Genomic DNA, 18,993 nt, shown 5'->3' with positions numbered 1-18,993 from the left:
TAACTTTTAGGAAGTTTGCTGTACTGTTTAGATTTGAAATCTTCGTTGTTACTCTAATTATTTTATTGTGTAAAAACTCCAATCAAGACTCTTAACACCCCTACTTCCCCAAAAAAGAAGCCAAAAAAAAACCCCAAACACCAACAAATCCCAGTAACTAACAAATCCCAATAACTTGGTTCTTTCCCAATGTATAGTGGCTGCTTTTTCTAATGAATATTACCACATTTGCTCCTCACAGACATCTTGTCTGGTGAAGTAAAGAAAGTCTGATTCTGCAAAAGAATTAATACAATAATCATTACTTCATTTCAAGACAATGAATAGTGAAGGATGCTTTTGATTTATGTAGCTGCAGAAGGTTTAGATCTTACTAGGTTATGCATTTGGTTTGAGAGATACTTTATGGCTTAAAGGTTTTTCTTTAAATTGTGTTGGGAGAAGCGTGTTGTTGTCTTTCCATAAGTGTTAGTGTAAGAGAAAAGATCTGTCTAGTCTAGTGGAATGGCTGGAAAAGAGTTGCACAAATGGCATGAGCGAGTAGCAATATTAATCTTCTAATCCTTTTCCCAGCCTCCAACAAGCTTTGGCAAGGGCCTTCTCTGTGTTTAGAAATGGTTGAAAGATTTTTCTTCAATAAATTTGTTTCAATGCTTTCTGTTCCTGTGTAGATTTCTAATATCTGCAGAGCTATGTATTAAGGAATTTCAAATCCTGATTATGCATTTTTGGAAGACAAAGGTTAATACAATTTTGCTATAAAGGGTGTTAACTTACATAGCAGTTCCTTTATAAGTTTAATTTTTAACTTTACTAGTAAAGAAGGTCTTCATGTCTGCTAAGATGTGAATATTATATTGGTAAATTTTATTATCACAATTTAAAGATTTAACTGTTTTGAATAAAACAGCTGTTAAAATTTCAGGACAGTTCTGCTCAGTGGGACAAATTAGTGAACAGCTCCCTTGTTAACTGTTTTTTATTATAGGCTTATATGAATGCAAGAATTTAAGATAGGTCCCCAAAAGCATTATGTTTAATTGAAATTACACCAAAAGTAAGTATTTTCACACAGAAAATAGCAGGAGAACTGTGAAGTGTGTAAGCTTACCTGGATCTGAGCTATGATGCACTGAGTTATCCAAAGAAGTGCTTACTTATTATCGAAAGAGGTGCTTACTACAATGTGCTTCCATCTGTGCTCCAGTAATAATACTGAGGTTGTTGTACGTGGCTCCCTAGTACCTGTATTTCAGCAAAATGACAAAGGTGAGTTAGAGGCACACAGCTTTTCTGCTGACCAAGAGGAACTGAGAAACAGCTGTGTTACTCTGAGTCATCTCGTGAATTATCTGTTCTACTGATACAAGTGGAGAATAATGAAAGCTGAAAAAACTGAAAAAAAAAAACGCTGAAGGAGCCCAGGCCTCTCTTCTACCATGCTTTTGCTTTCTTTCTGGAAAAAGAAGTTCTCATTAGTTGCACCATTTCTTTTTGATTTCACTTTCTTGCATTGCATAACACTTGTTACACTGTGAATAATAACACAAGGAAAGTTTTGTACAAAACATACATTTATAAAACTATTTATTGAATCTTTTTAATAAAACATGTCATGTTTCATTTGGTAACATCTCTTTCAATAATTACTGCAGATTTTTTTTGCAGTAGGACTTATGCTTACTGGAAACTCTTTAGTAGAATGTGTAATTTGATACCTTTGTATTTCTAAAAGCACTGATGTGAGCTGTCAAAATCCACTTTTGCCAAAATAGAAATATGTAATCCATTCAAAAAATATTGTGGCCAGTATTTAAAAGATACTGTCTTAGAGCTGTCTGTGTTATTCCTGTCCAGCATACCAGCACAGACACTGGAGCTGTTACAGTGTAGCTCAGTGAAAATGTTTTGTAAGAGCTTTACACCACCTTCAGAAAGGCCTTGATCAGTACTGGGTCTATAAAAATCCCCCTGTCTTGATATATGTGTCACACACTAGAGGAGGAGGTTCATGTTAGGAATGCCTTTGTGCAATATACTAAGATTCCTTATGGTCTGTATTAATTTTCTATCAGTGAGAAAATGGCTCTTCCTGAGGTAAATCTGTTGGACAATTAACACTGGAGGATGAAGTGGGTTTTTTTTGCATGGGCTTGAGTGTCTGTCTTACATCCTTACATTTATTAGGATAACCTTATGTTGGGTTACACAGCAGCTTTTCCATTCTTTAGGATTTCCTTTCTCAACAGCAAACAACATTTTCAAAACGGCATTGTTTAATAGGTGGCTCAGATAAGTATGACAATGGCACTGTAGGAATCTGTAAATGTTTATGGTAAGTTCCCAAAGATCTGTATTTTAACAGATGTAGAACGATTGTCTTTCAGTACTTCTGAAGAGCAGAAGTAGTGTTTAAAGTTCCTAGTTGTCAAAGATACTTGAAATAAGTGTATTTCCAGAAGATCACATGGGAACTGTGGAATTGCTCAATTGCTTCAAGAAACCATAGAATTTGATGAGATTTTTTTCCATTGCTCTCAGCTACTCTTTGATCCATTTAAAGATTTTTATGGTTTTTGAAAGGTTAGGGGTGCAGTTTTCTTTGCATGCAAGATCTGTCAGTATATGTACTTGATACTTCATCACCAGCCTAAGCTGCTTCCCCATTGCAAGAACAATGGCTGGAAAGTAAATGCTTAATGTTTATGCCCGTTTATTTCTGCATTTTTGTTGAAAAGCAAAAATCTTTGAAAAAGACTCAACAAGAGCAACCTAATATAAGTAGTATTGTAAATATATTCAAAGGAATATATAAAGACTGGCTATATTAATGCAGCCACTAAGACTCCTTGAAATTATTTGTAGGCTGAATTTCTTAAAAATTGGCTGGATTATTTTGTTGCTGATTTGAATTACAAAGATGGAGGAGCAGACTTTGACATACTCTTTGATTTTTTATCTTAATGCTCGGTGACTGGACCATGTAGGTCATTTTTGGATGAAGAGGGATATCAAAGGACTTGGTACATTGTGATGTTATATAACGAACCATCTTGGGAGCCAGACTTGGTGCTATTCAGTATAACTTCTGAGAATTCACCTGGTTCACGTTGCTTATCTCGTGACACTTGCATTTCAGATCTCAGATACCTATGCAACTATGAGAGATTTTTTTAAGTACTTGATACAGTTTTTTAATATATATTTTTAGAAACAAGTAAATTCAAATGTAAACCAGCAGGTTGAGTTCCTTTTAGTAATTTTTTGGATGTTTTGTCATCAGCTCTATAAGAATCTAGTTTCCTTCAATGCTGCATCCTCAATTTGCATTCATTGAACAGGACCAGGATTTCAGATTTATATCACTTCTTTGTTTTTATATATGAAACCCTTAATCTTGAAATATTCCACTGTCTCTCTCTTCTAAAGGCTTTCTTAATGTTGAACTTAAGAAATAATATCAACTTCTACCCATCAATCTTCCTACTTAAGAAATTACAAGGTTTCTAAGACATGACCAGACTTAGTTTAGATTATAACAAATCAGCTAGTAAGTGCTGATTATTTTAACTTTGTTTTTCTTAGATTGGGATGTGTACAGAGAATAGTGAACTGTCAAAACATTAGTGTGAACTTGAGAAATCTAAATTACAATAAAGCATTTCTGTGTGGTGCAATGGTAGTCGTTTTGGAGTGTGGATAAATGTAAACTACTTATGGGTGGAATCAATTTTATTAATCTGTGTTTTGAAATCTGTTACTGGATGGAAAAAGGAATTGGGTCAGTTTCACTGAATGTGGAAGGTATCTATATATAGTGATTCAGCTTCATTTAAAACCAGAACTTACTCAGATTCATAACACTTCCAAAATATTGTGGGCAGAACACTATGGGTCACTCTGCTGCCTGGATTTCTAATAGTTGGTCAGTCTCCTGATGAGAGTTGCTATGTTTCATTGGTTTTTTTTGCCACTGAGTTCTTCTAATTCTTCTAATCTCTCTTGTATTACTTTTTCTAAAGATATGTTAAACTAAGTTATTATAGGATATGGATGTTACTGTTTTAAAGCATGTAATAAGGATAAATTTATTCGGGTAAAGCAAGTCCTGAAAATCCAGTTACTGAACATCTTTATAAGACATTTCCCTCCAGTCACTTTTGACACATATATATGTGTGTGTGTGCAGTGAGAGTCTTGAGATGTTTCTTTTTGCTTCATAATTTTTTTCCTAATTTTAAGAATGTCTTCTAATAGAGTATTATCACTATTATCACTATATATATATATATATATATATATATATATATACACTATATATATATATTATGAGTGTGTGTTTGTGTATACACATACATGTGTACACACATACTTGAAGTGGCTGCGTGCTGAGCATGTGACCGGCATGCTGTGTGACAAGGCAGGGCTACAGCACGTGTGGCTCCTGTTTGTCTTTGTCTTGCCCATGTGTCTGTACCCCAGAGCACCACTTCTCAAATCTGTGCACAGGAAATCTTTGTGCTAGCAGTGGTTTTTATTCCTTGTTCACTGTGTTTTTTTGGGTGTAGAATAGTTTCCAAGTGGCATACAGGGGTGTTTATTAAAGTGATAATGATAGAGTCTTGGGTAGACTAACCCAAGACAAGGCTGCACACATTCATGTCTGCCATTGTAGGTTCATTTTGATGACCTCTTCACCTGAGAAAAAAAGTGTAGGAAAATAGTGTGCATGAATAAGTATATTCATGATACTGACTGACAAGTGTAGCTGAGTCATTTTATTAATAACTGAAAAAACTACCTGTGTTGGGTGAAAATGCATATAGGTTCAAATGTGTTTGTTTGAAGGTACTTTGAGAATCTAATGCCAAAGTTATTAGGAGCAAAGTAAGTACTACATGATCTGGAAGAGCATTTTTAAAGCAGCTGTTGATGCTGGTGCACACTTTAGTCATAAATAGAAGTGGAATAACTGCCTTTATTAATAAAGTAATAATGCAGTAAACAAACCAGCAAAATTCATTAAAAACTACAAAAGATTTTTTTAAGCACTTAAACAGATGTTTTGTAATTAGTTTGCAGTAGAAAGTACTGGTAGGAAATACAGAGTACTTGGGATGCATAAAAATGTTCCTGTGAATGTATACTTGGATTTGTTTCTCTTATAAGAGAGAATAAATACATTAAGATGCTGGTGTAGAAGATAGCCGATAGATTCAGAATCCCTTCATCTTGGTAGGATGTACACCTATCCACTAGTAACAGTTTGATTCACTTCCCACATCTGCTGCAGAAAAAGGAAAATGCCCATACAAATGTAATTCATCTGAAAGTTTCAGAAAAACACATGCCATTCATCATGGACTTTTATACAAAATGCAGTCATTGAGAACTGTTGAGCAGGAAAAAGGAGGAAGACGATAGACTGCTGTAGATTGTTTTCTAAAGATTTTTTAGAAACTTCTGAATTCTAAGATACAGTCCATTGAATGGAATTGAAATGAAGCCATAAGACTAGTCTTAAGAAAAATTTAGTCATACTAGATTGATACTAGCAGAAGTATCAATCCAAAGGGTTATTCAGAAGCTATGCTTATGATGTTTCTTGGTTTTTCAGTCCAGGGTTGCTTTCTGTAGTAAATCTTTGCCTTCCCCTTTCCCTCTTCTTCTTTTCTTAGTGTACTGCTCACCTCTATGCTGTGCATGTACTATTTGTTAGAGTAAATACTCAAGATCATCACATTTGAATCCTCTACTTCACACTCATATTTATCTATTTAATATATCATAGAACAGTAAGGTTAAATAAATCTGTTTTGAACTTCAGCAATAGTCCTAACATGTTCTATTATTCATCATAGTTGTGGTCAGTTGGGATGAAAGTGGTTGCCCACACATGAGTCTAACCCTTGTGGTTGACATTCTCATCATACTGCAGGAATGCAGTTGTCATTTGTTTCTTGCACTGGTATATATCACCATAGCATGTGGGTGTCTGAAATCATGATCTCAGAATGATGCAGGTCTTCAGGTGATGTGCCAGTCTCATGGTGATATTGGAAACATAAGGCAAGCTTTGAGCCACATTGTGTGTGGCTAACTGTGATTTATTGTCTTAGTTATGGAGATTCAATGCAAGGAGAATAATCCTGTGGTAACTGCTGAGTAACAGAGATCTTCACATTCAGAAACCACTTTTTTCCTTACTTAATGTAGATGACTTCATGTCTAAATTAGGCTATGCAGAATGCTTGTTCTCTTAATACAGCAGTCATTGTTAAAGGTCTGTTTCCATACTGAGTTACAGGGATTGTTTCTGTAGTTATGTCATGTGCACCGGACTGTTTCTGGTAGATTACAGCTCTCTATTAAAAAGAATAAATACCGTCCAGGAGTTTTTCAATAGTACTTGCACATTTATTATGTTTAGCTCTCCATGTGTTTCTCTTTCTGACTATTCTGTTATGCTTCTATAGGCTGTGGGGTTTGTTGACCAGGAGAGACACCTTCAGAAGCAGTTAATCTACTGCTAATAGCATTGCTTAAATAGTTTGGGTGACTTACCCTCTAGCATGCCTGTTTCTCTCTGCTGGGATTGAAATTAATCTGGGTGACTATCTGAGGTCAGACAAGCAACTTTTAACTAAAAAAAGCTGGGTAAGGTGAATCTTAGTTGTAGAAACAGTGGTTGTTGTATGGGTAATCCCAGAAGAGTTAAATTTCTTTTCAATTTTGCTTATTTTTTTTCCTCTTCTTTTTCTATTTCTGATATAGGTCCTGATGTCTTTACATGAAATGTTCCCAGCAGTGCATGCAGCAGAAATGGCTGTTCAGAGAAACCCACGTTCCTGGGATGCTTGGCAGACTTTGGGACGTGCCCAGCTTGGATTAGGAGAGATAGCACTGGTATCTACTATATATGTATATCCTTATGGTGTCTTGAACGCAGACAAAGAAAAAGTTCATTATTTCCAGTATTCCCTCTGCTTTATTGTGTTTCACACATGCTTCCTGTGTGGTTTTGTTGCTGGACTTGTGGAAGACCAGTCTAGCTTGAAGATTTTTGTATCATATACTGTATTTATGTGGTGGCTTTATGCAATAGAACAATTATTCTGACATAACTGCACATACTACATTCTGTGTACTGCTACAGTGCAGCTCACCATAGTTTAATGAGGATAATGTGAAGTCCAAGGATCATCTGATAATTCAGGCTCAGTTTTTACATCTGCCTGCTTACAAAATTCTGTTGTTGTTTTCCTTGTGTCCCGCTTATGCAGCAAATAACATGTGCTCATTCCTGCTTTCCTCTGGTTCCTTGACATCAAATGGTGGCTGAGGTTGCTTCTTTATTTAATAAGAGAGCAAAAAGCCAGGGATGCTCTGCAGTAGCTGAAGTGCATCTTTTTTTTCTGTGGTGTAATATTTTTTTGCTAGTTTTTATGAAAACTCAACAAGTGAACTTTCAAATTCAGACACATTCTCAGAGGTCCATTAGAAAAAACATTGCATCATGACCTCTTAGATGAAAAAAGATACTGGTTGTTTTTTGAATAGAAGTAGCTGTGTGATGTTTTGATACAATTTATTTTGTTGGTAATTTAGAGTGGTTTTGCAAAGTTACAATATTTGGTCTGAAAATTATCAAGAATTGAAAAAATGATAGGTTTTTTTTTTTTTGATGGAGGTTAAAAATTCATACAAAATTAATTTTTAAAACGTAGTAAGACGCAGTGTTAAAACCCCAAGCCAACTAGAACAAATGCAAACTATGTGAATAACCTAGAGTCACAGAATGGTTTGGCTTGGAGGGAACCTTAAACATCATCTAATTCCAACCCCATCTAGCCTGGCCTTGAACATTCCCAGAGATGGGGCATCCACAGCTTCTCTGGGCAACCTGTTCCAGGTTCTCATCACTTTCACAGTAAAGAATATCTTCCTAACACCTGCATTTCCCCCATTTCAGTTTATTCCTGTAACTCCTTGTTTCTACAGTCCCTGACGAAGAGTCCCTCTCCAGCTTCCCTGTATTTCCCCTTCAGATACTGGCAGGTTCCCATGAGGTCTCCACACAACCTTCTCTTCTCCAGGCTGAACAGACCCAACTTTCTCACTCCATCCTCACTGGAGAGGTGCTCCAGTCCTGTTAGACAAAAACGAAGATGAAGGCTGCGTGTTGCAGATGTGCAGTGTGCACCCTTTGTTGGTGCAGTACCATAATATGAAATATCTCATATAAATCCATGCATATCTGCATTTCAGCAGTGGTGACATTCCATGGCTTTTGTGGTGTAGAAGGTTAGGATTGATGGTCTGGTCTGTCTGGATCTTTTCCTTCTAAGAGTATGAGACTGTCTCTGTAAATTATGCCTGAAAATTTTAAATGCACTAGTCTCAGGAAAATTAGAATTTTATTTCCTACAAGCATCCTAAGTAATTGATATTGCCCATTCTGTAAAAAATGCTATAGTTGCTGTAATATGAGTTATAAATAGTAATATACCTGTACTAGTTATACCGAGCAGGTTGATTCATCAAATCCTGTGAGATTTTTCTACATAGACAAGTCATGAAGCACCAGTGGTACTGGATATCTTGAGTGCTGGGGACCTAGTGTTCATATTGTATTAATTTTGTCTTATTTTAGAGTAGCACTTCAGGTGCTTTCTTAGGATGCATTGTTGAGCTTAATCAGAAAAGGATCTAGTTTATGTATCTGAGACCATTCAGTGATGGAAAGCAAAGCATTTTAAGTGGGAACAATCAGAGATTTGCATCAAAGCACTTCATTCATCTGAAACATTGTTCTAGGTGCTCCTGTAATTGTTAAATTGACCTTACTGTGGTGAAGAGAGAGGGAGAGAGGAGGGGTTATCATAACTAGTTTGCCCTCTTAGTTTTTGATTGTCTCTGAGTAGGGAGCTTGAGGTGTGGAAGCTCCTGGTGGTGTTCCCTGTGCTGTGGTACTTTGTTGCCTTATTTCATTGAATTGCCTTCTGATAAGTATTTTTCACACGCAGAGAAGCTGGGGAGGTCTTCTAAAATGCAAATAATGTTCACTATTTGTTTTTTAACCAAGTGATCTTTAAGGAATCTTATGGGCCTAAAACTGAAGGAGTTTAAAAATAAGAAGTTAGTTCATAGTTACTGAACTTGTGGAGTCTTCTAGAACAAGTAGTTTAAGTCATAATTATCCTTTTTCCACTAGTCTTTCATTGCAACAATTTTCTATTTTTTCCCTCCATCATATTCTTTACAAAGAGAAGTTAATAAAGCACAAATATCAAGGCATTTTTAGGGTTTTTCTTTTTTGAGATTTAGGAATTACTGTCCTCAAGAACTGCTTTCTCTGCTTCTTTATTTCATTTCTTCCCCACCAACATCTGTCTTCATTACCCACATCCTGCCAAATGGTCTGTTGTGAATATTTTTATTACTTCACAACGAATGATGCATTTTTTCTTAGGGAAAAAACCAATTACTCTATTTTAATTTGAAGTTTCCCAGGTCTAAAATGTTGCTTCCAAACAACTCTAATATATATTATGAGCTGTGTAAAAATAAAAGAAAGAAAGGTTTGTTTGGATTTAGTTTTTGTCAAACTTGTGACAAAAAGAATGGCTCTTTTTATTTAGCTTTTATGAAAATTTTTTGCTCTTTTTTTTTCTGAATTTAATAAATAGGATATTTCAACAGTAATACTTAAATGTGAGCAAGGAAAACTTTATTTCTGTAAAGGCAGAAATTCCTTAAATTCTACAAATCAATGTGCAGAGCATACCAGTAAATCAGCAACGTGAATGTAGTAACTGTAGAAATATTGCCAGGCTTGCAGTATTTCTCTCATTTCATTGCAAATACTTGGTTTTACAAATTAAATTTCCTATATTGCTGATAACATCTTAACTAGTTAACAATTTCACACCAATAGCTTCATTACAAGAGTTCCTCCTGTGAGACAGGGTAAGCCCCATGCTTTGATTAATCAAGGGGGAAAAAAAAAGAAAACCAGACAAAAGCAATATTAAAAAGAAAAACCAAAACTAATCACAAAAAAAAAAAAATCAAGGACTGAATGAAAGGACTGAGTCTACCATCATGGAGAAATTCATCAGCCCTGCAACATGGTCATAGGCAGCCAGCTCAGGTGACCCTGCTTCAGCAGGTGACCTTAGAAGGTCCTGGCCACCCTCTTGTGGTTCTGTGGCTTTAGCTTTACCCCATTCTAGGTCCCTGGCAAATCTGGAGTACTGAGGATCACAAAGTTGAGAGGATAGATCTGTAAATACGCATGAGTTGTGCGTGGGTTTTGTTTGATGTTTTGAAGGATGCTGTTTCCTGTATTCCTGCTAAGCAGTTAGGGCTGCTTTAGCAATCTTTAAGTGTGACAAAACATTTTGTCAAAAGAGTCATGCCTTGACAATATGAATCCTCAGATCAGCCCTTTCCTTTCATCTCTCTTGAAAGAAATAGTTTTGGGTCTTTTAGATAATGACGGAAGTTTTGTACTCCCAGAGAGAGAAATGTCTGTGCTCTATTGGAATGCAGTTTATTAACATAACTAATCTGAATTTGAGATAATTTTTCAACATGTTACAAATGTTAGCATTTAGAAACATAGAGTGTTTTGGTACTAAAAAGGAAATTGGTGGTTGGCCTTCCACTGAAAAGTCAAAGTATTTAGAAAATGCTAAGTTAATAGAGAAAGTACTGTGCTTTTTCATTTAAAGTGGGGTTCTGTTAAATTATTTTCAACATCTTTAAACAGTCTTACTGAGTTATTGAAGTAATAGTCAGTAATTTAAGATCCCCAGGAAGGTTTTGTGTTAATCCTCTCCATCTACTATAGAGTAAATATTTTTTTCAACCACTGTTGGAAATCATAAATATATTTTGTTATAGTGATTGTTAATGCACAAACAGATCTAGTCAGAGGCGATTTTTATTTTCCATCAAGAAAGCTGAAGGGCAAACAAGTCTCCAAAAGTTGAAATGCCCTTTTCAGCTACATTTCTGCCAGGGGTACTCACTTTTTGTGAGTGATTGTGGCTGATTTAGCTGGTGCCTACCTTTGTCAGATGCTCAGGACATTCAAGGAGTGCATTTCTCAACATTGAGACCTTGTAATTGAAAGCTTTAGCTAAATCAGATGCACAGGATAAGACAAACAGGAATGTTGAACAAGGTTTATTTGACCATTGTTTTTAAATTCTTGTAATAATTTTGGCACTATAATTTAGTAATAAAGAAATAAATGTGTTCTTGGATTTTCCAGATTTGCAAGGTAAGTACTGATAATACTTAAGCTTTATTTTCATAGGCTAACTATGTCAGTTTTTAGAATGGGATTGATTTTTGTGGTTGTTGTTTCCTTTGTCTTCCTGGATTATATCCCTGTGTCTGATAGAGCACAGTGTAAGAGGTCTGTGTGGTAGAGGCAGCCTGAAGCAGTGATTCAGCAAAACATGCAGCAGCCTTGCAGGGGTGTGCACCTAGGTGGAAGGGCAGAAGGATGGTAGATGCGAGGAAAGAGGACTGTGAGGAAATGAATTGGTGCAAAATGACATCTGTGAAATCTGTCACTGAAGCAAAAGAAAGTACAGGAGGATACAAACTTCTTCAAAGATAGAAGAAGGAAGTTGTGGAAGTGGGGATATCTCACTCACATCTACCAGATGAAAACAAAGACTCTTATACAGTTGTAATTTAACCAAATCCCAATAAGCATAAGGCAAAAATAGTCTTTTACATCTGGAAAATTACTGTATTTCAAGTACTTTCTCCAGAACAGGAGATCTCCAGAACCTTTGAATAAAATGGTTTTGGAAATATAAGAAGTGCAAAATACTGTGTTCACTTCATTTTGTAAGACACTAGAGTTACTTTTGATGAAATTTCCAGAGAAAAATTTTTTATTGAAAAGCAGAAATAATCTGAACAGAAAATTACACAGAAAAGTTCAAGATGACAGTTTAAAGTAAAAAAAATAAATTTAAAAAAATCTGCCAGTCAGATTAACTATAGAAGCTATTAAACTAGAGTGAATATACCTTGTTTGAATATATTCTTGTTTGAAGGAGAGAAATATTATGAAGAGTCTTTAAGTATACGAAAATGTCTTATTTCTCTATTTTTTACATTACTGTGATAAATGCTTCTGTAAAAATTAGTTATGTTCGTGGTGAGTAGTACAAAAATAAGACTCAAATTCCAGTAATATATTGTCATAGAATCATAGAAAGCTTTGGTTTGGAAGGGACCTGTAAAAGTCCTCTAGTCCAACCCCCTGCAATCAGCGAGGGCATCTTCAGCTAGACCAGCACTTGCTCAGGGCCCTGTCCAGCCTGACCTTAAAGGCTTCCAGGGATGGGGCATTAACCATCTCTCTGGGCAACCTGTTACAACATCTCAGTAAATCACTGTAAATAGTATCTTCCTTATATCTAGCCTGAATCTACCCTTTTTTCAGTTTATAGGCATTATCCCTTGTTCTATCACTGCATGTCCTTGTAGAAGTCCTTCTCCAGCTCTTCTGTGGGTCCTTGCAGGTACTTGGAGGCTGTTGTGAGGTGTCAGTGAACCCTTCTCTCTCCAGGCTCAATAGCCCCAAGGCTCTCAAAGTGTCCTCACAGGAGTTGTGCTCCAGGCCCCTGATCCTATTTGCTGCTTCCTCTGGGCTGACTCCAGCAGGTCCCTGTCCCTCCCGTGCTGGGAGCCCAGGGCTGGATGCAGTTCTCCAGATGGGTCTCAGCAGAGCAGAGCAGAGGGGCAGAATCCCCTCCCTCCCCTGCTGCCCACGGGGCTCTGGATGCAGCCCAGGACACGTTTGGCTCTCTGGGCTGTGAGTGCCATGGCCAGGGCCCGTCCATCTTTTCATTCATCAGCATGCCCAAGGACTATGCTGAGTGCTGTAAAAGCACACAGAAATTGTCCATATTATAGATCATTTAACACAGAAAAAGATTACTTACTTTACCAGTAGACGTCCTTTGAAACAGGTCAGAAAGTGTCTGCCTAGTGTAATATAAAGGTCTACCACATACTTTGGTAGCAGATACAGCTCTTAAAATTCTGGCTTTTGTGGGGGGTTCTGAAGGCTATGCAGACCAGCAGAGGAGACCCTACTCATGGGACAAATGGAAGACTGTTTGCTGCAGAATACTATTTATAGTGAGACAAAATGTAAAGTACTTCAAAAATACAGATATTTCAAATACTGTAATTCCACAACAAAGAATGTCTTGCAGAAGGTTTTACATTGCATTTCCTTACAGAAGCAAAAGCAAATACATGACTATACTGATAAAAAGTCCTGTAGTCCTTATATGTAGGGTCTCTAAAATTACAGCTCCTCTTTATAATGAGGCTAGAAATACCTGTTTTATGTAGTGTCACTGTGTTTTCCTAAGTACAACAAGAAATTGGAGAAGAATATTTACATCTCCATTAGGGGAAGAGTTAAAAGTACCACTGTTCTTTTCTTTTGTCATAATATAAATGAATGGCTTTGGGCACTGTTCCAGTGGCAGCATAAAATTTTAAATGCATGACAAGTGTGTATTTTTCAGTTTTACATTACTGCTTTAAAATTAATCCCACTGATCTTTTGCAGCACTTAAAAATTTACTTTATAATTTTGTTATTTCTTTATAAAAATGTCAAGCACAAAAACTCTTTTCTAATAGATTTACTAAGATGATCTTTTTATGCTGTATTGTATGAATCATCAAAGCAACTTTGACGCTTATTGTGCATAAACATAACTATATAGACAGGTTTTAATTAGGGGACCTCTTTCTTGGAAAGCTTAAAAGCAAATGGTGTTTGTTTATATTTTGTTTTCAGCAGATATACGAAAATTAGCATTTAGTGTTTACTTGCTGTTCATGTGTCCCTGAAAATTAAAAGCTAGCAAAGTTGAATAAAGTAACACTGTTTTACAAGAACTAAACTTCAGTTCTTCTTTTGTTTAAAGTTCAGCATGCTCCTGCATGTCAGAGCTGTCTGTGGACCAGCAATCAAGCTTTTTTTTTCTATCTGGGATTAAAAGGCTGCTTTTTACAACAGCAGTAATACTGATAGCATAGGCAGCATTTCTTAAATCTGATTTTGTATCTCTGCCTTCTGAGTTCCCATCATACGGAGTCCATATATTCATCTGTGCCATCAGAAGGATGAACTATCAATTTCTGTCAATGCAGAAGAAAACTTGTGATTTTCCAAATTAATTGGCATAATCCAGTATAAATATATTATCTGATATATTATAAACTACTTATAATACATTATAAACTATTTATAATATATTATAAACTACAACAGAATATGTAAACTGTGGTTTACCATGTCTTTAAGATTTTAATATTCAAGTTGTGAGAACCCTTCCCAAATATCATACCAATCCATATCATCACAGTTTTCCCATCTTACAGGAAAGCTTCTGTAAATGTAATAAAAGAGTTTGGTTACTAAGGTGACCCATTTTCATAACTGACTGCACAGTCATAAATGTGAAATACACTCATGCTTTTGTGTACATGTACCTAAGTTTGAGGAGGTAGGTTCAGCCTTGACCACTGTTAAGATAACTACAAGACAAATACAGCTGTAATTCTTGGTGTAGCTGTTTTCTAGTTTTCTAGTATTGTAGCAACCTTATTTTAGATGGTCACACTTCTTTGTCTTCAATTTCACAGTTTCTCTGTTGAGGATTTGTATTTGTATTTTCCCAGCTGAACTCTTAAGAAAGGAGAAGCATCACTAACTACACTTACTTCTACTAATATTATGTTGTTTATGAGGTTATAGAAGCTCTTTCTTAGAGCAGCTCTTGAAGTTTGGAGTTCATTTGGCTCCTTCTGCGCATTTATTTATGTGTTTTTATAACCACATGCCTATTACAGAGACTCTTTACCATGTGGCTAGTTTCAGTGTAGTGTAGATCTGCATGTGAAATGACTACATTCTAATTTAAAGACAGCAATACCAGTGATACTTCAAATTCCAGTCATCCATTTTCTGTATTTCTTTAAACCATATCTGTCTGCTTTTATCTTTACTTATATCGGATGATGAGAGAAAAGTGGAATAGGAAACCATCCAAAAAATTGTTTTTCCTATTACTTTTTTAATAACAACATTGTTTTTTTATATTTGAACTCTTTATTTGTGCCCTTGTTGCCAAGTACCTAGTTTATTCATGCATTTTTGTCTTTTCAGACACAATTGTTTGGGGGTGAGGCTGCTATTGAACCAAGATGAGGGAAGATTGCTCCAATAAAGATGGGAATAAAAACATCTTTTGGCTTTGCTCAAATTAAATATATAATTTTTTTGTTGTTGTCAATTTTTATGAATAAGGTAGGCTTGAAAGAGTCCCATCTTTGTTTCTTCCTTGTTCTGCTTCTAGGCAATCCGTAGCTTCCAGGTATCCTTACACATCTTTCCAATGAACCCAGAAGTATGGAAAGAAGACCTTTCCTGGGCAAGAAAACTACAGGAACAGCAGAAGGCCACAAAGACTGAGTCAGTGCAAGGACTGGCAAAAGGAGAAGAGCTTGTACAAGAGTCAATCCCAGACTATGACTTTGAAAGTGATGAAATTGTGGCAGTCTGTGCTGCCATTGCAGAGAAGGAGAAAGCTCTTTCAGCAGCTAAAACTATGGTGATTGTGTCTGCTTCAGGCACAGTAGAGACTGTTACTGAGCAGGACAATTGTCCTGCAACTCCTGATGAAACCCTTTTCATCAGGGCCCGGTAGGACAGCCTCATGGGTTGGCATACCCATAGTTTTAAGAACTGCTGTTACTTATTGTATTTTGCTTGCTTTGTGCTTGTTCTTTTTTTTTTTTATTAAATGGTAGGATAGCCTAAAAAAGTTTAAAAATTGAAGTTATTTTTCTTAAGTAAAAAAGCAATGACTGAGTTGTTTTTCCATCTGTACTTGCAAAAAGAAAGCCAAGAGTTGATTCTAAAAATTCTAAATTCTTACAAACAAATGTAATGTTGAAATGCTTAACTGCATTCTAACAGCTGCTTTCATCTTTGTGTATTTCATAATTTTATGAGTTAATGTGTATATTTTCCCAATATTAGGAAAGTTTTATTTAAACTGTAAAAGTTCTATGGTTTATCCCCAGCTGGCAACTCAGCCCCAAACAGCTGACTGCCTCCTGGTGGAATGGGGGGGAGAATTGGAAGAGTAAAAGTGAAAAAGCTTGTGGGCTGAGATGGATACAGCCTAATAGGGAAAGCAAAAGCTGCACATGCAAGCAAGGGAAAACATGAGATTCACCCAGCAGTTCCCATGGGAAGGCAGGTGTTCAGCAATCCCCAGGGAAGCAAGGCTACATGATGTGTGACTTGGGAAGACATGCAGAATATCCTCCCTTCCCCTACCTCCTTTCCTCAGTTCTGTGTATTGTGCTGTGAGATTGAATATCCCTGTCGTCAGTTGGAATCAGCTGTTCTGGCTTGTCTCCTCCAGCTTCTTGTGTAGCCCATCTTCTCACTGGTGGGTTGGGGTGAGGAGCAGGAAAAGGTCTTGACCTGGTGCAAGCATTGCTCAGCAATAATGAAAACAACTTGTGTTATCAACACTTGCCAGCACAAAATCAAAATGTAGCCCCCTACTTGAAACTCTGAAGAAAATTAAATCTATCCCAGCCAAAACCAGCACAAAAGAAGGAATGTTTAAAAATTACTTCAGTCACTATTAATTAACATTATTTTTCTTCCAGTAAAAGTCTGAACTGTTTTCTGGTATTGACAGTCTTTGTTTTCATTAAGATTATTTGTTCTATGAGAAATTTTCCTGTGAAGCAGGGATGGATTATTATTTTGTATGTCTGTGTGTGACAGATCTGATTTGTAGCCAAATCAAGTAGAAACCTTCATGTTGCTTTCCTCAGTGAGTGGGTTAAACACTTTCTGATTAGATGAAAGGAAATTTTTACCAACCAAGGCCCTGAATGCTTAGTTACAACTAAATATTTCACCAGAAGAAAGAACACTGTTTTTGACTGAAACTGGCCTTTCCTTGTCTTGTGTGCTCTGCTAGAGACATCACCAAAAGTAGAATGGTGGGTGTAGAAGATATGGCTGAATTGTATCGTATTTGGGTTTTTTTTTTTTCCTATTGAGGCTAGTCTGATAAAGGGAATCAATTTGCTTTTCCTAATTTTTATGACCTCCCATTAAAAGTATGCTCTTAGGGAAAAAAAAACAGTTTTCCAGGACAGCACTGTTGGAGTCTTCCTTTTTGTCCTTTTTTGATTTTGGATGCAGAGGTGGGCAATGAGGCATACCTTAGGAAATTTTTTTTTAATGTTGCTTTTTTTTCAGGGGGAGGTGGCAATTGGTTCCTCACACAGGCATTTCAAAGAAATTAAATCAAGCTATTTCTTTCATGTGCTCTGTGCTGAGAGTGCTTTTATTTTATTGTCTTGGAGACATGGTAGAGATGATCATATCCGAAAATTATTGGAAAAAATGGTCCACCGAGGAATTCTGAAGAATTCAGTTTGGGAACATGTAATTTGTACATGATTTTGATAAAATTTTATATGATAATAGATAGTTTTGTATACAAATGAAACTTCTGCAATCAGTAATCTCTGCACTTTCCAAGTCTGATTTCTAATTTCAAAATAATGCATTTTAAAAGAAAATAATGTTGCTTGAGAAGTATAATGTTTTTGCAGTGGAAAATGCATTGCTGAAAAGCTATCTGAAGTAGTACTTTCTGTTTATCTGATATCAGAATGTATTTAAGAAGATAAACACAGTTTTTAAAAAATACTTAATTGCCCTGTTGTACTAAGTTTTAATTAATTTTTGCAAGATTCTCCCTGAATGTTTTTTGTATTTGTGAATTTTTAGATCTGTGCTTGCATGACCACGCATTCAGACAAAATCACACCTTTTGCTATCTTCTGAGTATTCCAAATAATAAAACTACAGTGGCATAAATACATTAAGAAATGTAAAACATCATCATGCTACATTTTTATTTCTTCATTAAGTTCAGAATGATTTAAAATGCTTACTGGATAGGCACCTCATTAAAATACGGTTTGATCGTTCAAATTTTTAGATTTGAAGGATTTCTGAATCTTTCTCCTATCAACTCAATCTGGTCAGCCATAGGAAGAGTTAGCATGAGAGGGATTTGGACAGATTTCTTCAAAGAAGAGATCTTCTCTGGCTGGAAAACAAGATGTGTGAAATGTTCTAGGGTACATTTTCATTTTGAAGGAGCTTGGCTGCATCCACCTCATCTTTTCTTTCTTTGGGCTTTGTAATTGCATCAGTGTTCTGTCTTTACTCATACAGGAAGGACTGCTGCCCTTCTCTCAGAGGCCTGTGTTATCACAGAATCTTTTTCCACTGAAATGATTCACAAAGTTCCTATTGACTTAACACTGCAGGGCCAGACTGCTGGAGGGGTGTACATCAGCACCATCAGGCTGTGCCGGGCTCGAGGGCTGGTGGTTTCCATCTCATGTACTAAATGTGTTTTCCTTCTAATTAGATTAGGTTATGAATTCTAGGTATTGTCAGAACTAGGTATTGCCAGTGTTTTGTAAAGCAGTTAAGTTCCTGGGACACTCTTTTCAAACTGGGGAGAAGTTCAGATATTGATGATTACAACATTGTTTTTGTACAGCATGCCATGTTTTGCATGTATGTAATTTTCTGGATCAGTTTGTGGTTTGAATAAAATACTGACTTCTGCTGCTTAGTGATGCTGTTTATTCTTTGGGTTATAACAAAAATAAGTATTATTTCCCATTCCGGAATGTTCCTCATTTAATAATTGGCTTTTGTCTCTGGTGAACATGTTAATTTATTTTAGTAAAAAAGAAAATATATCTTGGGGAAAAATATTTAACAAAAGGTGATGCTCAGAGCTTTTAAACCTTTCAGGGATGTCCACATGAGATGGAGCAAAAGGAGATATTATCCAAACAGGATATTAGTGAAATA

General features: G+C 36.1%; 1 protein-coding gene across 2 annotated transcripts in view; it reads left to right on the top strand.

Moving 5' to 3' along the window:
• TTC33 (tetratricopeptide repeat domain 33) overlaps positions 1 to 18,748 on the top strand; it is a 43,913-nt gene extending 25,165 nt beyond the window's left edge. The window contains exons 4-5 of one of the 2 annotated variants that reach the window (XM_021551507.4): positions 6,775 to 6,906; positions 15,416 to 18,748. In XM_021551507.4, the coding sequence (XP_021407182.1) occupies positions 6,775 to 6,906; positions 15,416 to 15,766 (483 nt within the window). In that variant the 3' untranslated portion in view covers positions 15,767 to 18,748. The remainder of the gene's footprint in view (positions 1 to 6,774; positions 6,907 to 15,415) is intronic. The other variant, XM_085566650.1, reaches the window with a different exon arrangement.
• The last annotated feature ends 245 nt before the right edge of the window (positions 18,749 to 18,993 follow it).

This window comes from Lonchura striata, chromosome Z, assembly GCF_050655825.1.
Source record: "Lonchura striata isolate lonStrDom1 chromosome Z, ASM5065582v1, whole genome shotgun sequence".
Taxonomy (NCBI): Eukaryota; Metazoa; Chordata; class Aves; order Passeriformes; family Estrildidae; genus Lonchura; species Lonchura striata.
The sequence above is the reverse complement of the archived record's forward strand: the minus strand, read 5'-3'. Positions and strand labels throughout refer to the sequence as shown.